The sequence below is a fragment of the Cavia porcellus genome, unplaced genomic scaffold (genome assembly GCF_034190915.1).
Source record: "Cavia porcellus strain 051 isolate PalLab524CR breed Dunkin Hartley unplaced genomic scaffold, mCavPor4.1 scaffold_10, whole genome shotgun sequence".
In the NCBI taxonomy this organism is placed as follows: domain Eukaryota; kingdom Metazoa; phylum Chordata; class Mammalia; order Rodentia; family Caviidae; genus Cavia; species Cavia porcellus.
The window spans coordinates 6,555,199-6,577,192 of record NW_026947493.1 but is presented as its reverse complement, the minus strand read 5'-3'; the positions used below and the strand labels follow the sequence as shown (position 1 = coordinate 6,577,192).

Genomic DNA, 21,994 nt, shown 5'->3' with positions numbered 1-21,994 from the left:
TTTTGTACCGGGGATTGAACTCAGGACCTTGCACTTGCCAGGCAGGTGCTTACACTACTGAGCTAAATCCCCAGCTTGCTTCCTTGCTTCCTTCCTTCCTTCTTTCTTTCTTTTCTCTCTCTCTCTCTCTCTCTCTCTCTCTCTCTTTCTGTATCTCTCTCTTTCTAGACATGGTTTCTACTGTGCAGTTCAGGCTGGTCTTGAACTCACTTTGTAGCCCAGGCCGGCCTTGAACTTGGCAGCAATCCTCCTGCCTCAGCCTCCCGAGTAATGGGATTACAGGTGTGAGCCACCACACTGGGCTCTTTCTTTTCATGTTTTATTGTAAGCTGTCAAAAGGAAACAGGCCACTCCTTCAATCTGTGCTTAGAAATGTCCTCAGTCAAATATCCTGTGTCTTTACCTCCTGAATTCATCTTTGCACAAACACTGGTATAGAAACACAGCTCAGCCCAGTTCTCTGCTACTTTACAACAAGGATGCCTTTCTTTCAGTGACCAATACCATGTTCCTCATTTCTGCCTCACCCAAATTCACATTACTGTCCATATTTCTGCCAATATTCTGCTTATACCACTGAGGTATTCTTTCAGAAGACCGAGACCCTCTGCTCCTTTGGAGCCCTCACCACAGTATGATCCACACTTGGCAATGTGCTCTTTTCCCAGCAGGCACCTCATAACTCTTCCGTCTTCCCCTCCTTATCCAGTTCTGAAGCCGTATTTGTACTTACTAGGTGTTTGTTATTGTTGCACCTTACTCTTGGCCCCAGATTCTTTCTTAGTCCATTTAGGTTCATACGTAAAATACCATAAACTTGGTGGCTTGTTGGGAACCACAAATTTACAATGGCTAATTTTGCACTTCCCAAAGGGATAATGAAATGGAGAGCTGTAGATCTTGGAAACAACCCAAGTGCCCATCAACTGAGGAATGGATAAAAAAGTTGTGGTATTTCTATACAATGGAGTATTATTCAGCTATAAAGAAGGATCACATTGAGATATTTATCAATAAATGGGCGCAGCTTGAGACCATACTCATAAGTGAAATAAATCAATCTCGCATGTGTGAATAATGAATAGTTTTCCTAATGTAAGTAATGATTCAAATATATAAAAGTATGTGGTAATCATGATTCCCCATTAGGTGGCCTTGAAGCCTTATAAAGTTTTCACTCATTAATTAGAAAGGCTTTATTCTGGGCTTCTTGATATGGAAATATTTGAAGCTAGAGTATATAAAGTTTTATCCAAATATTTCAAGGAAAAAGACAGACACTATGGTAACTACTATTAAGTCGGGTTATATGGTGGTGAAGTACTAGGTTGCTGAAACAGTCATGCTTTGACCTCTATTGTTATATTGTTATGTCCTGTTTTATCTCAATCTCTCCCTTATTCTTTTAAAAAAATTATTTAGTCATTTCTTATGTTTGTCTTAATTAAAGAAAAAATTTTAAAAATTAGGATATATAAATAGTAACTCTTTTTGATTTCCTATTAACTTGTTTTGAAGTCCTGTAATACTCCCACGATCTTGTTTTGACTGATTAGACTCTGTTCCATTCTATATGATAGTATCAAGTTTGAAGACATAGGCAACTACTTTGAAGGCAATAAGATTCACTAAGATGCCCATTCTGGTTTGACTATTGTCTCCTTTGGAAGTCCTGTAATGTTTACAATGCCTAAGTTTTATTGGTCTTGTTCTCTACTGTTTTGTCCAACTTTATAATATCTAATGAGATAGACAATTCTTTTTAAGGAAACAAGAGACAACGTTGATAACCATTGTTGATAACCTTGTACTCTGTTCTACACCATGTGCTATGTCTATCCTTGGTTTTGACTGACAGCTTTGTTTTGCCATATTTGACTGTATTCTCTCCCCCCGCCAAAAAAGTAATAAGCACTAAGGAGTAATAAAATCCAAAATGTGTAAATTTTGTTGTAAAAAAGAGAGGGGAAAAAAAAGAAAAAAAAAAAAAAAAAAAGAAAAAGAGCTCTAACCGATATAACAGCAAGTGTGTTTAGGGGTGTTAAATAGCTGACTATATCAATGTTTTTGGATCATTGAACACAGCTATTTGCAGTCTCCCTGTTTGAATGTCCACCTTGTATTCTTTGATACTGTGAATCGAGCAACTATTTTCAAGATGATAATATGTAATCTACTAACAGGTGATTTCTTACTGTTATGTTTGTTTTTTTTTTGTAGTTCTGTATTACGTGTACCCTTACACCGCTATGTTTTGTTTTGTGTTTTTGTCTTTTTCCTCTTAAAAAAAAAAAAATGAAATGGAGGGCTGGGATTTATCGATATCACCCATCTGAGATTTCACATCGACTCTTTTTTAGCATAAAATCATCTCCACTCTCCTGAGGCATCCCAGGATTATACTTGCCAATAGAGTAGTAAACCTCTGTATCTTCCACCCAATTGGAATCTTTGTGGAGCCCAATAAGTAGCAGCTGTTTAGGAGTACGAGCTGGGCCCATTGGGAGACATTGACTTTCCAGCCATTCATGTATTACTCCCCGAACCCTTAACACAATTGGGACTCTTCTCTGGGTCCCCAGTAATGACTCATAAAAAGATTTATTCCCATAATCCAAGATTGGGTGTCCGGTGAAGGCTCGCCCTCATAGACCATCTTCTCACCAGGGCCTCGAGGTGGCGGGGTGGATGAGCTCTCTCTGGGGTCTCCTGTGTATGGGTGTTAATACCATGTAAGGGCTTCCAGCCAGTCAGTTCCCAAAGGCCCTGCCTTCTAAAACCGTGACATGGGGGTCTGGGATCTCTGCCTCCTAGAAAGTTAGCAGAGGCCTCCTGGCAACACCCTGGCCTTGGAAGTAAAGTGAGTCTCAGCTCCAGGCCCAGGACTAGCCAAGGGAGATTCCTGCCTTCCTCAGAGCCTAAGGGAAGGCTTGTGACCACACCCATCGACCTGACCTTGCACTTGCCGGGCTTGACCGTTGGGCCTCCCCGCTGTGTCTTACAGGGTGTCAGGAGGAGAGCTCTTCGATTTCCTGGCCCAGAAAGAATCCCTGAGCGAAGAAGAGGCCACCAGTTTCATCAAGCAGATCCTGGATGGAGTGAACTACCTACACACAAAGAAAATCGCTCACTTTGATCTCAAGGTCAGTAATGGGAAGAAAGGAAAAGAACCAGAGCTCAGGTGCTGGGGATTGAACCCAGGGCCTTCACACTGAGCTGCCTCCCCAGCTGTTTGTTGTTGTTGTTGTTTTTGTTTTTTTAACATCCTGAGATAGTCTCATTAAATCACTAAGTTGCCCGGGCTAGGTTGAAATTTGTAATCCTCCTGCCTCGGCCTCCCGAGTATTACGATTACAGCAAGTACTACCACATCCAGGTAAGAAGCCTCTTAATCAGTTATAGGCATCTTCTTTCTTCCAGGGAGCAGATAGGTCCTAGTTTTTAAATAGACCATGACAGGAAACTTGAAATCAAACCCATATCATAAGACTGAACTTTTCAGTAAGGGTGAATGAAATCCTGGGCAGATTCACAGGTTTGCAAGGGGCTCAGAGCCAGTGTGGCCCAGCCTCCCGCCCGCCTCCATACCAGACTGCTGCTCTCAGGGCCCGGGGACCGCTGGCTGCCCTCTCTCACACTGTCCCAAGCTGTGGCCATAAAACTGTTGCCAGAGCCCACTGGTCATTTGTGGTCATTGGTACTTTGGGTCGGGGAAGTTCACTGTGACCACACAGGACGTAGTGAGGAAAGAATGTGGTCAGGGTAGAAGAACTGTCTCCTATAGCAACAGCTCAGCACCACAGCCAGCAGAACCTTTGCAGACACCTGATGCACGGAGGTCCTGGAACTCACACTCAGACCCATGGTTACAGGGCTGAGATCCTTTGTGTACCGTACTGGCTGCCTGCCACAGATACAAAATCAGCTCAGGTCTTTGTTTCCAGGGAACTTAGTGGAAGAAATGGAAAGGAAAGATCAAGGGCTCTACATGTTGCAATGGGGGAAACAGGGAGCCCAGAGGCAGGGGACTTCTCAGTCAGATTAGAGAAGCAGAGAGGGCTTCCTAGAAGAGGGAGTGTTAGAAGAGGAGCTCTATTGTAGAAGCCGTCCTTGTTATTTCCTGTCCTGGAAGACAGGAAAGAGAAAAACGACTGTGTACATGGTTCTCAAATAGCTCAATGAATTCAGTGCCTGGCAGGCCTTGGGGCTGGTGTGCTGAGTGGCTGGGAAGAGGCTGGGAGAAGGGCAGGAAGCGACAGCAGGAGTGTGAGCCGAACCAGGGAGGCTGCTGCCCTGGACCCTGAATGCTGCGGGGGCTGGGCAAGCTGTGGAGGAGGGAGAGGGTGGATAGAATAGGAGATGAGGGCACTGCAGAGGAGAGAGCAGGGAGGCATGGTTCCACCTGAGGGTGTTGGGGAGCTTGATTCAGTGTGGAGGAGAGACAAGGCAGAGACAGAGACAGAGGTGTCCACCAAGGGCCCAAGTTCTGGCCTGCCAGGGTTTGGCATGTCCGCTGACCCACAGCAGCCATGCCAGTGCAGTCCCCCTCCAGATGCTTGCTGTCATGTAGCTTGAATTCTTCCTACAGAGAACATCTTTCAGGGTTTCCCAGGATAAAATTGGGCCACGCAGCGTGATGCCTGGGCAGGCCTTTGGACCTTAGGCTGGCTGTGCACCGAGCAGGAAGCACTCTGCCCGAATTATACCTGTGTCTCCTTCCTCAGGATGCTGAGGACAGTTAGCCTGAGGTGTTCTGTGTTTGCTGTCTCCACATCATGAGCCCCTTTGTCTTTTCTCCGATGGTGCTGGCAGAGGTAGAAGGAGTCACTAGCACCTGATGGCTTATCAGCTTTACCGTGTGTGGTTTGCTTCACGGGTAGCTCCCTGCAGGAGGGGACCACCGGCTTGGAGTCAGCCAGGATGAGTTTCTCTCCTTGCTCTGCCATGAACCAGGATACCTCGATTTTGCTGTCCTGATACAAATAACACCAGCTACCTGGCTGAGTTGTTGTAAGGGGTTCAAGAGAAGCCGGAGGAAGGGCTGGGTATGGAATCGGCGCTCTGGTATAGACACTGTCCCTTGTTATTTCTCTTCCCAGAATAGAAGAACAAAATGCAACTCTCGTTGCAGTATTTTGGGTCCCAGTAGACCACAGCAGACCCTGCCTGCTAGCACGGTTCTGCATAGCCCAACAGAGAGCTGAGACTGGATGCTGTGTAGGGCTGCCTCTGGGGGTGATGTCTACTTCCTGGACTCAGTCTGCACAGTTCCCTTGCTCTGGAGACAGGCTGGGTTTCCTCTGGAGGCTGAGGATGCTGCTAACCCCCCACCCACAGCCACATAGCCTATGGTATGTGGACTGTGAGTTTTGTCACTCCCCGTACAGGGGATCCTTGGCCTAGCTGCAACTGGGCAACTTTGGGCAGTGATGGGTAGCAATTGCCTCATGGCTGGGAAGACACTTCCAGGAGCCAGAATGTGAGTGTGTGTGCTTCCTAGCTGGAGGATCATGCAGAGGAGCCAGGCAGTAGCTTAGGGAGGCTCCTTGGTTCCTTCCATTTGGATTCCTACTATCTAAAATCCACAGTTGTGTCAGACAAGGTGGCACATGCCTATAATCCAAGCACTGGGGAGGCTGAGGCAGGAGGATCCTTGCAAATTTGAGACCAGCCTAGGCCACAAAGTGAGCTCAAGGCCAGCCTGAAATGCATAGTGAGACCTTATGTCAAAAAGACCCCCCACTCCCCCAAAAACTCCAATCTGCAATTTTCTTCCAGATTTTCCTTTCCCGTGAGGAACCTTGGCTTCTCTCTCTCCTGCTGTGTTACTTTTTGCTGACTCAGCTTAGCCTGGTTGCCCTGAAAGTAGCCTCTGCATTGTCTCCATGTCCTGCTGGGAACCTGCTCTCTACTGTTCCTTGCAGGAGGGTCAGCTGTCTGACCACCTCTGCTGAATGGCCACCCTATTCCCTGATAAGTGCCTCCTGTTTTCAGCCAGGTGCTAGAGACAATCCGGCTCCTGGGTGCTTGCAAATTGTTCCTAGCCTTGGTGCTGGGAGCAGTGAATGAACAAAGCAACGTAAAATAACTTGTTAAAGACCAATCATGGAGCACTGCATGGGTCTCCAAGGGAGTTACAGGATGCTGTCACACCATAATTATTAGCACAGATTTGGTTCCCTGTCAGATTTCAGTGGGAACCAGATTGACGTTTCCCCTGCAGCCTGGCAGGTTCTGGAACGGAAGCTTACTTTCAAACTTTTCTCTGTAAGACTCTGAGACATTAAGTAGTATTTCCTAAAACCAAGAAGAAAAAATGTCTGTGGCACTGCACATAGATGTAGACAACATTAAAATAGAAGTCTTCTGTGAGGCGACTGTGAGCAGGAAAAGGAGAAGCCAAGGTCCCTCTTGGGGAAGGAAAATCAGGAAGAAATATCAAGGGCTTTGTGGTCCAGACAGGAGATCTGATGGGTGTGTGTTCCAGTAGCCAAGGCCAAGGCATTGAGTGTAACCTAGAGACAAGATAGAGAGAACCGCCAGTCTGTGGGGCCTTAGCAGGAAATGCAAAGCAGAGCCGTGACCACTGCCCATTGGATCTGAACAGGATCAGCGCTGGAAGAGGCAATGACTGTATCTCGGGTCAGAACCTCAAAAACCTTCAGCACAATGTCAGAGGTGTTGTCTCACACCAGCAGCTTGCAGGTCTTCACCACCTGTGGGCCAACGGTGCATTTTGACAGGAAGTACTCTGCATTTGGAAAGGTCATAGATGGTTTAGAGATGCTAGATGCACTGGAAAAGCTCCCAGGGAATGAGAAGATGCACCAGCCTCTTGGTGATGGGCGCATCACTATTTACGCCAACTGATGTCCCTGAGCAACCCAGGGGGCGTGAGGTCAGGACCAGGGCCTCCAGCTGTGTGCAGCCAGAAGTGTCACTGAGGAAGCCCAGGAGCCCCTACTCTCCATTCGTACAGCATGTCCTCTACTGGAATCCAGTGGCTCCTTTAACTTTTTGTAGGGTGGTGGTGGTGATTGAGACAGGATCTCATGGTAGTTCAGGCTGGCCTCAAACTCATGTCAATTTTTCCTGCCTTGGCCTCCTGAGTGCTGGATTATAGGAATATGCCACCATGTGTAGCTTTCTTTAATATTAAAGATATTTTTTTAAAATTTCTGTTAAAAAGAAAAAAACAAGGGCAGGGATTTAGCTCAGTGGCAAAGCACCTGCCTGGCAATCGTGAGGTCATGAGTTGGATCCCCAGTACCAAAAAGAAAAAGTAGATCATAGCATGTTCTTGCTCAAAAATCTGCAGTGCCTCCTTGTTACCTGTAGGATGTGTGGTTGCATGTGTGGGGTTCAGGCCTCTCCTGCGTGCCTTATCCTTATTTCTGGCCTTGTGCACACTTGCTTATCCCAAAGCCCAGCCCACCCAAAGTCCCAGCCGCAGGCAGCAAGACCACAGATGTGTGTCCAGGGCAGGATGATGTGCTGCTCTCCCCCCAGGACCCCAGGGCCTTCTCTGTTCCTGCCATCCCTACCCAGGATGCTGCTGCTCTTCTTCTTTCTCCCCCATGAACTTTCTACTCACCTGTCAAGGCCAGCAGAAATGCCATTTCCTCTGGGAAGAAATCGCCACTCCTGCCACCTCCCCAGAGTATAACCAAGGACTGACCTGCCTCTGCCCTTTGTGCACACTTCTGCTGGGAGTACTCCCTCTTGTGAGTCACTTTCTATAGCAGTGTGTGACATTTGATGAATCACACAGTGTTGGACTGATGGATGGCCAGAGGGATGTGGACAGATGGAGACCAAAAGTATGTCCAGGACCCCTGCCTGTCTCCCTGCAAAATGCAAAGCAGTTGCAGGCTGAGCTCAAGTCAGTAACGTGACCAGTACTGAAGAAGGAAAATGGTACACACTAATGTTGCATGGGCCCTGCCTTCCTGGGGCCCACCGTCCACTCCAGGAGGACACAGTGAGTCTCCAAAATGAGGCCGTCTGAAATAAAGACAGATTCTCTCCAACACATTCCTGCTTCCAGGGCCAGACTCTGCTTCAGGGAGTGTAGATGGAGCTGGGGGCAGGGGTATTGTGAGTTCCCCACAGATGTAGGTAGGTACAGATGCCGAGGGCATGTAATCTCACCCTGAGTTGTAACATCGATGGGAGGGACTCTGAGGCTGACCATCCCTCCATTCCCAGATGCAGCAGGCATGCCAGGAAATGGGGCTCAGGACCAGCCAGTAATCTCACTCTTGTATGTGATCCCAACACAAATAAAGGCCTTGTGGAGGGTGTTTGTATGAGGCTTTATGCTGATTTTAGATTTGGAAATTTCTCCCCAAGTGTGGAGAAATTTCCTCCTCCCGCTTCCTCCTCCCCCAGCCTCACCCCAACCTAATCTCTGAGAACTCTGAGATGGAAGGTACCCTTCAGTGCTAGATGGTATTTTATTTCTTTATTTAATTTGTTTTTTTGAGACAGACTCTCACTATGTAGTGCAGGCCCAGGCGGGCCTTGAATTCTCAGTAATCTTCCTGCCTCAGCCTCCTGAGTGCTGGGATTACAAGGCATGAACTACCATGCCCGGCTAGGACTAGATAGTATTTTAAGCAAAAAAGAACAGGCTGGGATAAATAGTTAAAATAGTATGTAAACCAGGATCCCAACACTCTGAAGGGGCTTTAGATTGATATAAACAGTGAACTCCTGAGCAAGGCGCTCTGAAATATACACATTCCCATGTGCTCAGAACCTTCCTTTGAGTGGTTCTTATGTCTGTTGTGATAGGGACAGCTGGCCAAGCTTTTGTAAGAGTGGTAACAATAATGCTTTAGATGTGTATAGCACTTTCTAGGATATATCATGCCTGCTGCTTTTTTTCTTATTTGATCCTCATTAAGTAGAAGGAATTGTTATTGTGTGTGTTGCTGGGGATCAAATCCAGGGCCTTTGCACGCTCAGCACTGTACCACTGAGGTATATCTCCATCCCCACTTGGCAAGGTCGGGTTTGGGAGGACGTCTTATGTGGAGGTGAGAAGCCGGAAGTGAAGGAAGGATATGTGGCCTGCCCAGTGTCAGGCTGCTGGCAGTTGGGTGGGCGGATTCCAAGGCACTAGCACTGAAGGCGCTGCAACACTCTTACAGTTTGGATCCCAAATTCCAAAGCCTGGGCCCCATGGATTCTCCTAAAGCTTGCAGATGTGTCTGCAGTGGCTGATTCCTATCTCTGTCCACCTAACGGTTAATGGCACTTGCACAATACCAGGCTCTCTTGGGTGCTGGGGACAATAGGAGTAGGAAGTGAGGCCCTGTTGTCTCCCTTGGACAGGACATGGAAGGGAGGGATTTCCATGAAGGCAGCTGTGTGCCAGAGGTATGGACAGGGTGGGAATTGCTGTGTGTGGGGAGAGGGAGCAGGTCTCAGCCTGTGCTCCAGTGTGGATACTGGGGCTGGGGGGCCAGGGGAGAAGGAGCTGGCTGGGAGGCTCCCTGGCAGACTGAACTTCAGGTTGGGGTGGCGATGGGGAGGTAGCGGATACACCAGGGGGTGAACTGGAGGTAGTAGGAGGACAGGAAGCCCTTCAGTGCCAGACAGATGTGGACGCTGGGCATGAGCCACAGAGGGTCTTATCTCTGGGGTCCTGGGGGGAGAGCAGCACATCATCCTGTATTCCTGCCCACGGAGGGTCAGCAGTGAGCAGTGTTGTCTCTTGGGGTTGCATGGAGCTTCCGAGCTACCTGGGGCCCGGCTTGCCTTGCCATTGAGGCTCTGCAGGCAGCTCCCTGTCCCTGCAGTGCAAGCCTGGCCTCTGCTGAGCTGAGCCACCTCACCCAGCAGCAGGGGGGCTGTGAGAGCACCCAGAGGGGCTCAGCACATGTGGGCTCTGCTTCTTGCTCAGTGACCTTGGCAGCTTCTTGCCCTCTTGGGCTGCTCTGTAATATGGAGGGGCTAAAGGACTTCTGAGATCCCTGCAGCCCCAACATTGTGAGGCTGGAGGTGAAGCGGAGTCCAGGAGGGAAGCAGGAGGTGATGCAGGTGGGGGTGGGAGGCCACATTCTATAGCTGAGTGCAGGGGATCCTGTGAGGTTCAGGCTGAGCCCCCAGGGGTGGCTGTGAATGCCACCTCCCAGAAAAAAATGAGCAAGCACAGCCAGGATTCTCTGAGGCCTCAGCAGCATCTATCAGACCACCTCTTCCCTCCTCAGAGCTACTCTGTGCCTCACCAGGTGGTGTTACTCTTGCATAGATGGGAAACTCAGGTTGCAAGCGGTCCAGTGACTTTGCCTAGGTTTCACATTGTAAGTGAGTGAAGCCCAGAGACAGGAAGCAACCTGCATAAGCTCCCAGGCCTTTCTGCAAAATTAGTGGAACATGCGGCATACAAGACACCATAGGCAAGACCAGGGGTCTTAGAACTGAACTGAGCCTGTAATCCCAGCTGCTTAGAAGGCTGAGATGGAGAACTGCAAATTTGAAGCCATCCTGGGAAATTTAGCAAGATCCTGTCTCTAAAACTAAACTAAACTAGACAGGGGATGTAGCTCATCAGTACAGCACATTCCCTCCCTCATGAGGTCCTAAATCCAATCCCCAGCACCAAAACAACTACAAGAACAAGAAGTTAACTGAACTGAACTGAATGTCCCCAGGGAAAGGCTACCACCTAGGAAAGGGGCACCATAGAAAGAGACACCCTACAACCTGGGGTTGCCAGCAAACGTAGGTGCTGAAGGGGTAGAGCACCAGGTTGGGGAAGTGTCCCCAGCCCTAGCTGTTTGAATGTGTGAAGGCAAGGTGAGCAACTAGCATGAGAGTGGCATCTCGGGGTCCTTCTAAGCGTAACCATATCCCACGAGGAGGTGAAGAGCAGGTCCAGGCGAGGGGTGGCAGTGAGTCCAAGAAGGCCCCTGGAGGAGCTTGTGCAGAGCTGCGAGCACCTTGGATTTCAGGCAGAGCATGCAGGCTTTCTCTGGTGCCCAGTGCAGTCCCTGAAGATATTTAACCAGACTAGCAGATATGAGGAGAGGAGGGCCGAACTGCTGGAGAAGCCTCCTGACTCCGCCATTCTGAGCTGTTGGACCTTGGGCAAGTCACATAGCTCTCTGGGCCTCAATTTCCTGCTCTGTGAGATGAAGTTGCTAACAGTGCCTACCACGCAGGATTATGTGGTGCGTCAGTGTAAAGCTTGGCTTGGTAACTGTGTGGCAAACTTAGTCCCTACCCTGTCTCTTGGGTACCACTGGGACATTTGTGGAGAGGTTGAAACTGCAGGAAAGAAGCTTTTTCAAAAGCAGAAGGATCTGCAGATGCAGGGATCCAAGTCCCTGGCCACCCTGGAATGGCCCAGGAGGGAAGCAGAAACATCATTGGATTGCAAGGAGGCCACAGATGTGCAAGGGCACGTGGCCCAAATTCCTCCATCAGTGCATGGGGATAAGAACCAGGTTTTGACCACCCATAAGCACCTTCCTGCTATCCCATGGCCACCTCCCAGAGGTGGTCCTCTCTCCAGACCTGGCTGGAGCCATCTCTACCAGAGCTCTGCTCTCATCTAAGATGAGGGCACCTAGCTCAAGAGGTCCTGAGGCTCAGAGGCCCAGGCCAGACATAGAGCCCAGGGGCCCCACGCCTATGTGAATGAACCCCCGGAAGAACAGAGCTCTGCGGTGGGGTTGTCTGCTGAGGCGTCATGGTCACTTCTCCCCATGGTAGAGGGGTCATTTAGTCTAGCGGATAGGAATACATTGATTTGCTGCCTGGCAGATAAACGTTGCAGTTGCTCTGTCCAGCAGGTAGTGTTATGGTTTTGGTGGCTTTTTCTGCAAAAGAGGAGCAGTAACGCCATGAGTAGCTGAGAGTTGAATGTGGTGCACGCTGTATCAGTGTTTGGTTAGTGCATGTTGTAGGGGCTTAATAAATGACACCTCTGTCTTCATGCAGGGAACATTGATTGAGCACCTGGTGGCTTTCAGGCCCCAGCACAAGCCCTGGGGAGATGATAGAGACAAATCCTCTGGAAGCTTGGCGTCCATGGGAGGAGAACAGATAAATATTAAGACATGCTGTGCCCATCGGAGGAAGCAGGCAGGAACAGGCAGGAAAGGGAGGAGACTAAAAAAGACCTGGAGTTGGTCCTATCTTCCTGAAGTGTGAAGAGGAATTTTCCAGGCTCGGGGATGGGGTAGGAAGCCAGGACAGTATCTAAGCTGGGAGGAGCCCCTTGCTATGAGTTAGGGCCAGAGACAGAGGGAGGCGGGAGGAACGGAGTTGCTGACTATGATGATGAGTACCAAGGAGGACACAGTTCACCGCAGGGGCTACCAGCACTTGGGAGTCCCTGGGCAGCCACAGATGGCCAGGGTCAGCGATACTACCATGGGACCACCTGCCCAGATTCTGTCCCCTGACCCCTCACTCTCCTTTCTGCAGGGGCAAATAATAGGTTTTGCCTTGGGAAAAGATGTTGACACATTTTTAAACTCTCTGGAGGGGAAGAAGCATAAACAAGCTTTTAAAATGCAAAAGGAAATGTGTTGTTTATTTATTTATTTATTTTAAGGTTGAAAAATGCAGTGGAGGGCCTCAGCCAGCTCCCTTGAGTGAAAGTTTCCAAATGCTGAGACAGGATGTCACAGAGACTCAGGGTGGGGGTTCCTCTAATTCTGATCCATGCTCAGCATGCCACTGCCAGAGTTTGCTCAGCAGGGATAGGATGCCAAGGCCTGTATTCTGACCCCTACTGGGGATGGGAGGGGAGCTTGGGGGGATAGCAGAGGCTGCTAGGCAAGGAGAACAGGTCACACATCCTAGCACAACGACCCAGATAGGCACAGAGGCCTGGGCAGGATGGAGTCTGGGAGGGGATGTCCCTGCAGGAGTTTGCCTGGTGGAGATGGACCCCAAAGGCCTTCCCCATTGAGTAGGTAGAAGAGCACAGGTGTATGGTGGGAAACCCTCCCGTGCTTTGAGCAGTGGGCTCATCCAGTGTTCTTAAGCACTCGGTGATTGATGTAACGGATCTTTTGAGCTATGTCATTTATAGTAGACTTTTATTACTTTTTTTTTGTACTGGAGATTGAACTCACAATCTTGTGTTGTGCCACTGAGTTAAGTAGTATACTTGTAGAACATTTATCACCCCAAGAAGCAGCTGTGGACACGTGAGCAGTCACCCTCATCTCCCTCCTCCTAGTTCTAGGTGACTCCTAGTCTACTTCCTGCTGCTATGGATGGATTTGTCTATGCGGGACCCTTTGTGATGCATGGCTTTTGGTGTCTTGCTTCTTTCCCTTGAGCACAGTGTTTTCAAGGCTCATCTGTGCTGTAGCTTGGATCGATACTTTATCACTTTTTATGGTTAACTAGTATCCACATATGAATGTTGTACAGATGTGCCATGTCTTGTGAATTTATTCGTGGACATTTTCTATTCGGGCTACTGTGAATAGGTTGCTATGAGTATTTATATACGCATTTTTGTGCAGCTGAGTGTTTCGGGGACACACCTTTATTTTATTCTTTTTTAAAAATTTTATTTAAGGAGAAAAAGAAAAAAAAACAGAAAAAGGGTACAAGTTATACAGAATTTCAGAAAAAATAAACAGTGGGAAATCACTAGTTAATAGATTACTTATTGTTATCTTAGAAATAGTTGTTCAAGTTACAAAATTAAAAGTGGACTTTCAAACAGTGAGACTGCAAACAGTTTTGTTCAATGATCAACAAAACTCAGTAATATGGTTATCTATCTTATACACTTACATATACATGCAGTTATGTCCTTTAGAGCACTTTCTTTTCCTTTCTTTGTACAATGACAATTACACATTTTGAGTTTTATTACTCCCACAGTTCTTATTATTTTTTTTTGAAGAGAGTAAAACCAAATGTGACACAACAGAGTCAGTCAAATCAAAAGGATGGACATAATACATAATGTAAAAACAAAATACAAGGTGATCAACAATGGTTACCATACTGCCTCTTGCTATCTTAAAAAGAATTGCCTATATCATCAGTTGTAATAAAATTGAACAAAACAGTAAAGAATAAAACCAAAACACTGGAGACATTACAGGACTTTAAAAGAAGATAATAGTCAACCAGAATGGGCGTCATAATGAGTCTTATTGTCTTCACAGTTGTTGCCAATACATTCTAACTTGGTACTATCAAGCAAAGCAGAATAGGGGAAAATCACTCAAAACAAGATGGTGAGGGCAATACAGGGTTTCAAATCAAGTTAATAGGAAATCAAAGTGAGTTACTATAATATATCCTGCTATTTTTATTTATTTTTTCCCTTAATTAAAAAGATAAAAATAGAAAATTAAATAATTAAAAAAAGGAGATTGAGATAAAAGAGGGCATAACAAAACAGCACAGGTCAAAACATAATCATTTAAGCAAAATAGTGTTTCACTACAAGATATCCTGACATAAAAGTAGTTACCATAGTGTCTCTTTCCTTGAAATCTTTGAGTATAACTTCGTATACTGTAGCACCAAACATATCAAGACAATGTAAAACCATTCAAGAAAATGACAGTATTACGGGGTATTTAGAATCAACTATCAGAAAATGAACAATGGTTTCTGTATAATCTCCTTGTCTATAAAAGTTTTTGTTTATATTATCACCTATAATAAAATCCAATAAGATATAACCTGTTAAGACCGATGGAGACAGAAGAATAAAAGCTTGATGGGACTTCAAAACAAGATGATACTAAATCAGCACTAGCTATTATGATGTTGTTTTCTCCAAAATAGCTGATCCTACCATCCAACCTTCTCTGCCTCATTTCTGTTGAGCTCTTTTTCTGTCATTAATTGTCAGTTTGTCTTCTTCATTTTGCTTTCTGCTCCATTCATTGTGGCCTCTCTGCCACTGTTTCTGGGATATTGGTATTTTTTTTTTTTAAGAATATCCTGCAGTATTCTCTGTAGAGTTGAATTGGTGGTTGCAAATTCCCTTAGTTCCTCTTTATCCTGGAAGCACCTTGTTTTTCCATCAATTTCTAGGGACAGTTGTGCAGGATATATCAATCTTGGCTGGAGGTTATTATCTTTCAAAGCTTGAATTATTTCCCCCCCATGCTCTTCATGATTTGATGGTTTGTGTTAAGAAGTCTGCTGTAATTCTGATGGGTGTTCCCTTGTAAGTGATCTGTTTCTCATCTCTGATGACTTTTAATATTCTGTTCTTATATTGGATTTCTGGAATTTTGATTATTATATGCCTGGGTGTAGCTCTATTTGGGTTGTAGGTGGCTGAGGTCCTGTATGCCTCAGACATCTGAGTATCTTTACCTTTTGCTAAATTAGGGAAATTCTCCTGGATTATTTCTGTGAATAGCTTTTGTAGCCCTTGTGTCCCTACTTCTTCTTTTATGTTCTTAATTCTTAAGTTATAGATCCTCTTATCATCTTCTAGCCTTTGTATTATTGCTGTTTGTTTTCTTGTTATTTTTAAGAAGTTTTTCATTTCATGCTCCCACCTTACAAATCTGTCCTCCAGTTCAGATAATCTATCCTTAGTTTCTTTCAAGCTGTTATGCCAGTTTTCGATAGAGTTTTTAGTTTCCTGGTAATCTCTTTGAACCTGCTTAATGTATTCTATGTTTTCTTTATTTTCTCCATCAAACAATTCTCCCATTTTTTTTTCTGTTCTTCCATTCCACCATCTGTTTTTTTCTTAGGTGATACTTAGCATTTCTCTAACTATTCTACTTATATCTTGCTTTATTTCATTAAATACTTCACTTTTGAACTTGTCTATGAGTCTCCGGAGATATTGCTTTATGCCTGTTGGTGCCGTGTCTGATATTGCATGTATTCTGTCCTCCTCTCCATTTACCTTTCCTGGATCAGTGTTCTCAGGATTGGGAACTGAGGACCCTTTCTTGTTGCTTCCTCTTCCCATACTTTTTGTTCCTTCCATACAAGCATATAGGAGGCCCAGTTTTTTTCTTTGTCAGTTACAGTTTGTTTGAATTGCACCGGCTAGGTGTTCCTGCCCACTGCAGTGTACTAGGGAGACACAGACCTGGGCAGCCTCTGCTGGGCCCGCCCCTCCAGGTCAACCTAGTGAAGGCTTCACCGCTAGGGTACACCTCCAGGTGCTGGGACCTGGTTTGGGCTAGCCTACTGGGTCTTAATCTGTGGCATCATCCAGGCTAAGCGCTCCACACCAATCCCGCTTGAGAGGGGGATATGTGACTAAAGTCACTGCAGTGTCCTGTTCCAGCTAGTCTGCCTAGTCCCAGAATGTCCTTTGCTGGAGCCTCCTACTCTATGGAAGGGTCCTCGTTCCTCTCACTCATTGCAGGTCGATGCAGGGCTCCCCACCAGTCCCGCTCTCGACTCCATTCGCCGATTCCCACTCACAAAGCTTTCACGTGTCTGTCTCCCTGCCATGCCGATTTGGACACAACAGCGGCAGCAGAAAATTCAAATCATGGCTTCCAGTGGCACGGGTTCCAGCTTCTGCGCTGAGATTTTATCTGTTCCTGTTATAGCACTGGGATTGCATTTCCAGTTGGTTTCTCTCAGCTTAGTTCATTCCTGGGTCGGCAGGGTATATCTCCCCTTGCTTAGGATTCCTCGTAGCGCACCATTCCTGGATTCTAAGCTGGGTATCTCAGAGAGCCTCCGTAGCTGCTATTGTCTATCCACCATGTTCTCCCAGAAGTTTTTATTTTATTACTGTCATCTAGAGACTGAACCCAGGGGCTTCACACTTAGCTACATCCCTAGCCCTTTTGAAATTTTTTTATTTTGATATAGCACTTGCTAGGTTGCTATTCCTCCTGCTTCAGCTTCCCAGAGTGCTAGCATGACAGGTGTGCTCCCCAGAAGGACATTCTGATTTGAATGGCGCCTAGAAGACCTATGGGGGGAGTGGAAGAAAGAAGATGAAGCAGAGGGAGCTGTTCCCCTAGTCTGTGCACTTCGAGAAGCAGAAAGCTCAGGATGGGATTGCAGCCTCACTGGGAGCCAGGGGTACCCCAGGGCCACCTCACCAACCGCATTGTCCTGTGAGACTGGGAAACTATTTTCTGGGCTGAAAGTATTCTGGGGGTGGGGCTGGTAATCTCCCTAGAAACCAAGCGCACACTTGTACTCCCCACCATGTTCTACTGAGGGCCGAAAGTATTTGACCTCAGAAAGAAATGTGGGCTACACATCTGGGCTGGAAAGGAGGAGTGTGGTCAACAGGAAGCTGCTGTCCAGGAGAACAAGGTGCTCAGGAAGCCCCCGGTCAGTGATCCCTGATGCTCCTTCCCTCAGCACATGTAGGGAAGGTGGCCTTGTTTACAGGAAATGCTGGGACTGGCTGAAATCTGTACAGATTCGGAATCTGTATTCAGAACAGAGAGGAAATCAAAGCTATTCTCTAACATCAGGCTTGGTAAAACCAGGCCCTGTCCTCTGTCATCTCCTGTTTTAGAGTACACCTAGGAAGATCAGCAGCAGGAAAATAAGAGAGTTGTGCTGTTTTTTGTCTCCTAAAAAAGAACGCCAAACCACAAAACAGGACTTTAATTACTCTTTTTTTCCTCCTTCTTAATTCTTTTTTTCTATTCTCCAGCCAGAAAACATTATGTTGTTAGACAAGAATATTCCCATTCCTCACATCAAGCTGATTGACTTTGGCCTGGCTCATGAAATAGAAGATGGAGTCGAATTTAAGCACATTTTTGGGACACCAGAATTTGTCGGTGAGTTCCAGGCCTGTCTCTGTCACAGAGCAGAATCTGACCCTGAAAGGTAGAGAAATCCCATGAACAAACCCTGGGTTTGTGCTGAGAGAGGAGGTGCCACCCACCATGCTTGTGTGTAAAAATGTACATTTGCTGGTAAAGCTTCTGCCACCCACTCGGTAATAGTAAATAGTTCAACTGGAAGTTCAGGGCAGCCATGGAAAGAGGCAGCATAGGACAGGATGTGTTTAACTGAAGTAAGTAATACAGCAGCTCTGGCAGAGCATTCAGGGGAGACATCCAGTCTGTCAAAATCCAGGGGTGTTTTCATGGCCTCGAGTCAGTGTCAGGGGCCACTCTGGGTAGAGGCGGGAATTCCTGTCAGACTGTTGGTGTGGGCAGGTCATGGATGGCTGGGACCACACCAAGAGCAGGGTTTTGTCCAGAGATGGGCTTTGTCTAACAATCAAGTCTCAAAAACAAATCCTTGGGGGGAAAAAAAAGAAAAGAAAAAGAATCCATAAGTGATAGCATTGGCCAATTTTCAGTAACAAACAGATTGTCACTGAATACAGAATTGGCTCTTAGGAGACTCTTTGGGTTTTTCTTGTTTTGCTTGTATTTCACAGCTATATAATGTGCCATCTCTGAGCCCCTACCTAAATTGTGATGAATTTTTCCCTCCAAGGTCCCTGAGGAACAGGCTACAGCATTTCCCTCTTCTTCTACCCTTCCTTTGAAATGTCAGCTGGAAGCCCAGGGTAACGGAAGCCCCACTAAGCTGCTGGTCCCAAAGACCCTCCCACCACACAACTGCATCCTTGAGAAAAGTTTTTAATGAAGTTCTAGGTTCATAGGAAATAAGAAAACTCACTAAAGGAAATATAAACGTCTGTTCCCTCAAGATCCAAAGTTCATATATCATAATCCTAGGGAAAAGTTATTGGAATTCTCACAAGCAAATTCTGGTTTACCACTTCCAATGTAACCCACGGTGAGAAAAAAGATAGAGCCATATCTACAACTGTGGGGAGCCAGTAGGTCGTAATCTAGAACAAAGGCCATGACCCAGGGCCAAAACTGGGTTTTAGTAGTTCTTGAACTGGCAGGAACTATGTAAATCCTGTGAGCTGGGCTAGGTGGGAGGCAAATGGCACCTCTGCAATACTCAGAGAGATCACAGCAAGAGTGCTGGGCTCAGGTAACAGGCAGCCTCCAAATCTGGAGGAATCTGTGTGATGCAGTCTGAGGAAGTGTCGTGTGTATTGGGTCAGCTGCCTCAGCTCTGATGCTGGCCTTCATCTACCTTGGGAGCCTCGTTAGCCTGACTCAGGCTTAGTAGGAGGGAGCCCTAGGCGACTCTGCTTGCACACCTGTCCCTTTGCTTCCATGTGCCATGGCTGGACCCATTCGCACTGCTTGCAGCCGAGTACCTCCCTCACATCTGTGCCTCTCTGTCCTGTGTGCCCTCAGTCCATGGGGGTAGGGTGAAGGTGAATTAAAATGGAGCAGGGGAGGTTGTCTTCTCCCAGGGGTGTCGTCACTGTGGTCCTCCACAGTAGTTACTCTGTCTCAACTCTTGCTCCTGAAATCCAGTGAGTTGAGCTTAGAGCTGGATCTGTGAGCAGCCAGACAACTGCACTGTGAGAAGACTGCTGATCATAGTGGTGAGAGACCTGCAAGAGGTAGGTCTGCAGGGACGTAAGATGTCGGCGTTATCAGCTGCTGACGTAAAGCAAGCAAAACATAGAACTAAAAGTTAGAATCATAAGAATGAGCAAGGAACAAGATGTAAAAAAAAAAAAAAGACCAGGCAAATTTTGGAAAGAACTAAATAGAGCTTGAAGGAATTCAGTATATAGTCATGTGCCTGCTGGCAAGATACAAGCAAAATAACTTCCTAGAAAAATCACCACAGTTTGGGTATCACAGCAGTATCAAATTACTGTAGGAGCTCCTTGATGCATATTCCTATTCTGTGCCTGTTTGTTGGACCATTTTGTATATTACTGTCCTAAAGAAAGCTTAACTGAATATGGTGGTGGGCACCTGTAATCCTAGCAGTTGGAGGGCTGATGCAGGAGGATCACCACAAGTTGGAGGCCAGCCTAGGCTACATAGTGACTTCAAAGCCAGCCTAAACTATATAGCAAGACCTTGTCTCCACCACCCCCCCAAAAAAAGCCTTTCATTGAGATACAAATACAAAAAGTGCCCATGGCAGTATTGTTCCAGCCATGAGGGAGAGGGAGATGGGAACCATCCATATGATCTCTGAGAGGAAAATGTATGAGAAATAATAGTTGCTATGGATAGTTACAATGAACTATTATACAGCCTAGAAAATGGAAGTCCCCAGACAGATATTTGCTGAACATCAAAAGCAAGCAAAGAATAGTCAAGTTACCATCTCATGCAGTTTGGTGCCATTTAAAAAAATTTTTTGTAATTGCCTTAACTAGTTCTTTATATATACATACACATATACCTATGTTGGTTTTTTAGCTTTCACACTAGTGAGACAATATGTGTACACATGTGTCTGATTTATTTAACTTGTGAATATAGTCTCAAGTTGATGCCATTTTTATAAAGCTAAAAAAAACAAAGCAAAGTCAGGACAGTGGTTCTCAGCAAGAGAGACAGAAGTAGGGGAGACCGGGCTGGGGATATAGCTCAGTGGCCCAGTACTTGCCTGGTAAGCAGGAGGTCCTGAGTTTGATTCCTGGTACTCTGAAAAAAAAAAAAAAAAAGTAAGAGCGACAGAAGAGAGGAATGGAGCCGTGCCCTGAAATATACTGGCTTAGCTCTGTTCCAGATAACCAGCTTTTCCCACTCTCATCCTTTCCATTGGGAGATAGTCTCAGCTCTTCCTCCTTTTGGAGATACTGCCCCTTTTGCTGCTGCCGGCCTTTGAAGCCGTCATCAGCACCTTACTTCTCTCCCACCCTTTGGGCTCCAGCACTGCGGGGTGTGGATTTCAGCACTTACTGTCCAGCGCTTATCTGTGTGGTGTCTCCCGGCAGTGCGTGGACCTTTGTCCCCAGAAGCCTGCCCTCCACCTCCACGAGGTCATCGGCTCCGCTCCTCTCTGTACCTGTGCACTGGGGATTCCACATTCAGTGGCTCAGCCCAGTTCCCCCGACCTTGTCCCATTCTCCCTGGCTGCTGCTTGGTCCCCCAGGAGCCTTGTCCTCTCCCCTCAGGCCCCCCAGGGATCCTCTGCCCCTCAGGCAGGAGGTCTGCTCTTCCTGCCAACTCCAGAAGGTAGATTCTCTTTCTCTGGCTTCTTTTCTTTCCCGTCACCTTTCAGCACTGACCTGATCATGTCCACCAGAGAGCTCCCAAGCAGATCTCATCGCGAGGCCCTGTTTCTCCTTCCTCGTGGCTTGCCCTTCCTGCATGCCTCTTCCTGTAGGGGAGTTCCTATGCCCCTCTCTGGCTAGCCAGGCCTGTTTACAGGAGGCTTCTACCAGATTAATAGGCCGCTCTTGTCTCACTCTGTTTGGCGCTGCTACAGCAAAACACCTTCAGTGGGGTAATTCATGAGAAACAAAAAGTTACTGCTCAGGGTTCAGAGGCTTGGAGGCCCCAGATCGAGGCACCAGCAGATTCAGTTCTGGGGAGGGATTATTCTTTACAGATGATGCCTCTGTCCTCACATGGGAGAAGGAGTAAATAGTCTCTCTTTCTTCCTTTCTGTGTCTGTCTGTCTGTCTGTTTGTCTCTCTTTACATGAGCCACATTCCGAGTTCTTTTTTTCATTTTGAGACAGGTCTTGCTAAATGGCCCAGGCTAGGCTCAAACTTGTGATCCTCCTGCCTCAGCCTCCTGGGGTACTGGGGTTACAGGCATGCAACACCACGCCAACCCCTGGGGTCTCTTACTAGGTCCCACCTGCAAAACTGAATCACCTATTATCCTGGGGGTGGGAGGTTGGAGATTTCAACCTGTTACCATTGGGGGAACATTGGGGCCACAGCGACCTTCTTCCTGAGAATCCTTAGAGATCCAGGTTACCTTCATCTGCTACTTGGCCTTTCCTTCTTGGGGATTCAGGCTGGAGACATTTGGCACCGAAGTCACTAGGATCCCCCACGTCATCTCCGCCCATCTCTACGTCCTCTTAACCCCTGACCATGACTTCTTTCAGCTCCGGAGATCGTGAACTATGAGCCCCTGGGGCTGGAGGCTGACATGTGGTGAGTGGTACAGGCTGACCTGGAGGTCTCTGCACCCTGTTTCGGTTGACATCTAGTTGACCATGAATCCCATTT

General features: G+C 46.9%; 1 protein-coding gene across 6 annotated transcripts in view; it reads left to right on the top strand.

Moving 5' to 3' along the window:
• The window catches only part of Dapk2 (death associated protein kinase 2), a 103,943-nt gene that overhangs the window by 62,544 nt on the left and 19,405 nt on the right, over positions 1–21,994 (top strand). For all 6 annotated transcript variants that reach the window (XM_063256936.1, XM_003480195.4, XM_063256935.1 and 3 more), the window contains 3 exons: positions 3,005–3,143; positions 17,606–17,735; positions 21,871–21,919. In XM_063256936.1, coding sequence (XP_063113006.1) covers positions 3,005–3,143; positions 17,606–17,735; positions 21,871–21,919 — 318 coding nt within the window. The remainder of the gene's footprint in view (positions 1–3,004; positions 3,144–17,605; positions 17,736–21,870; positions 21,920–21,994) is intronic.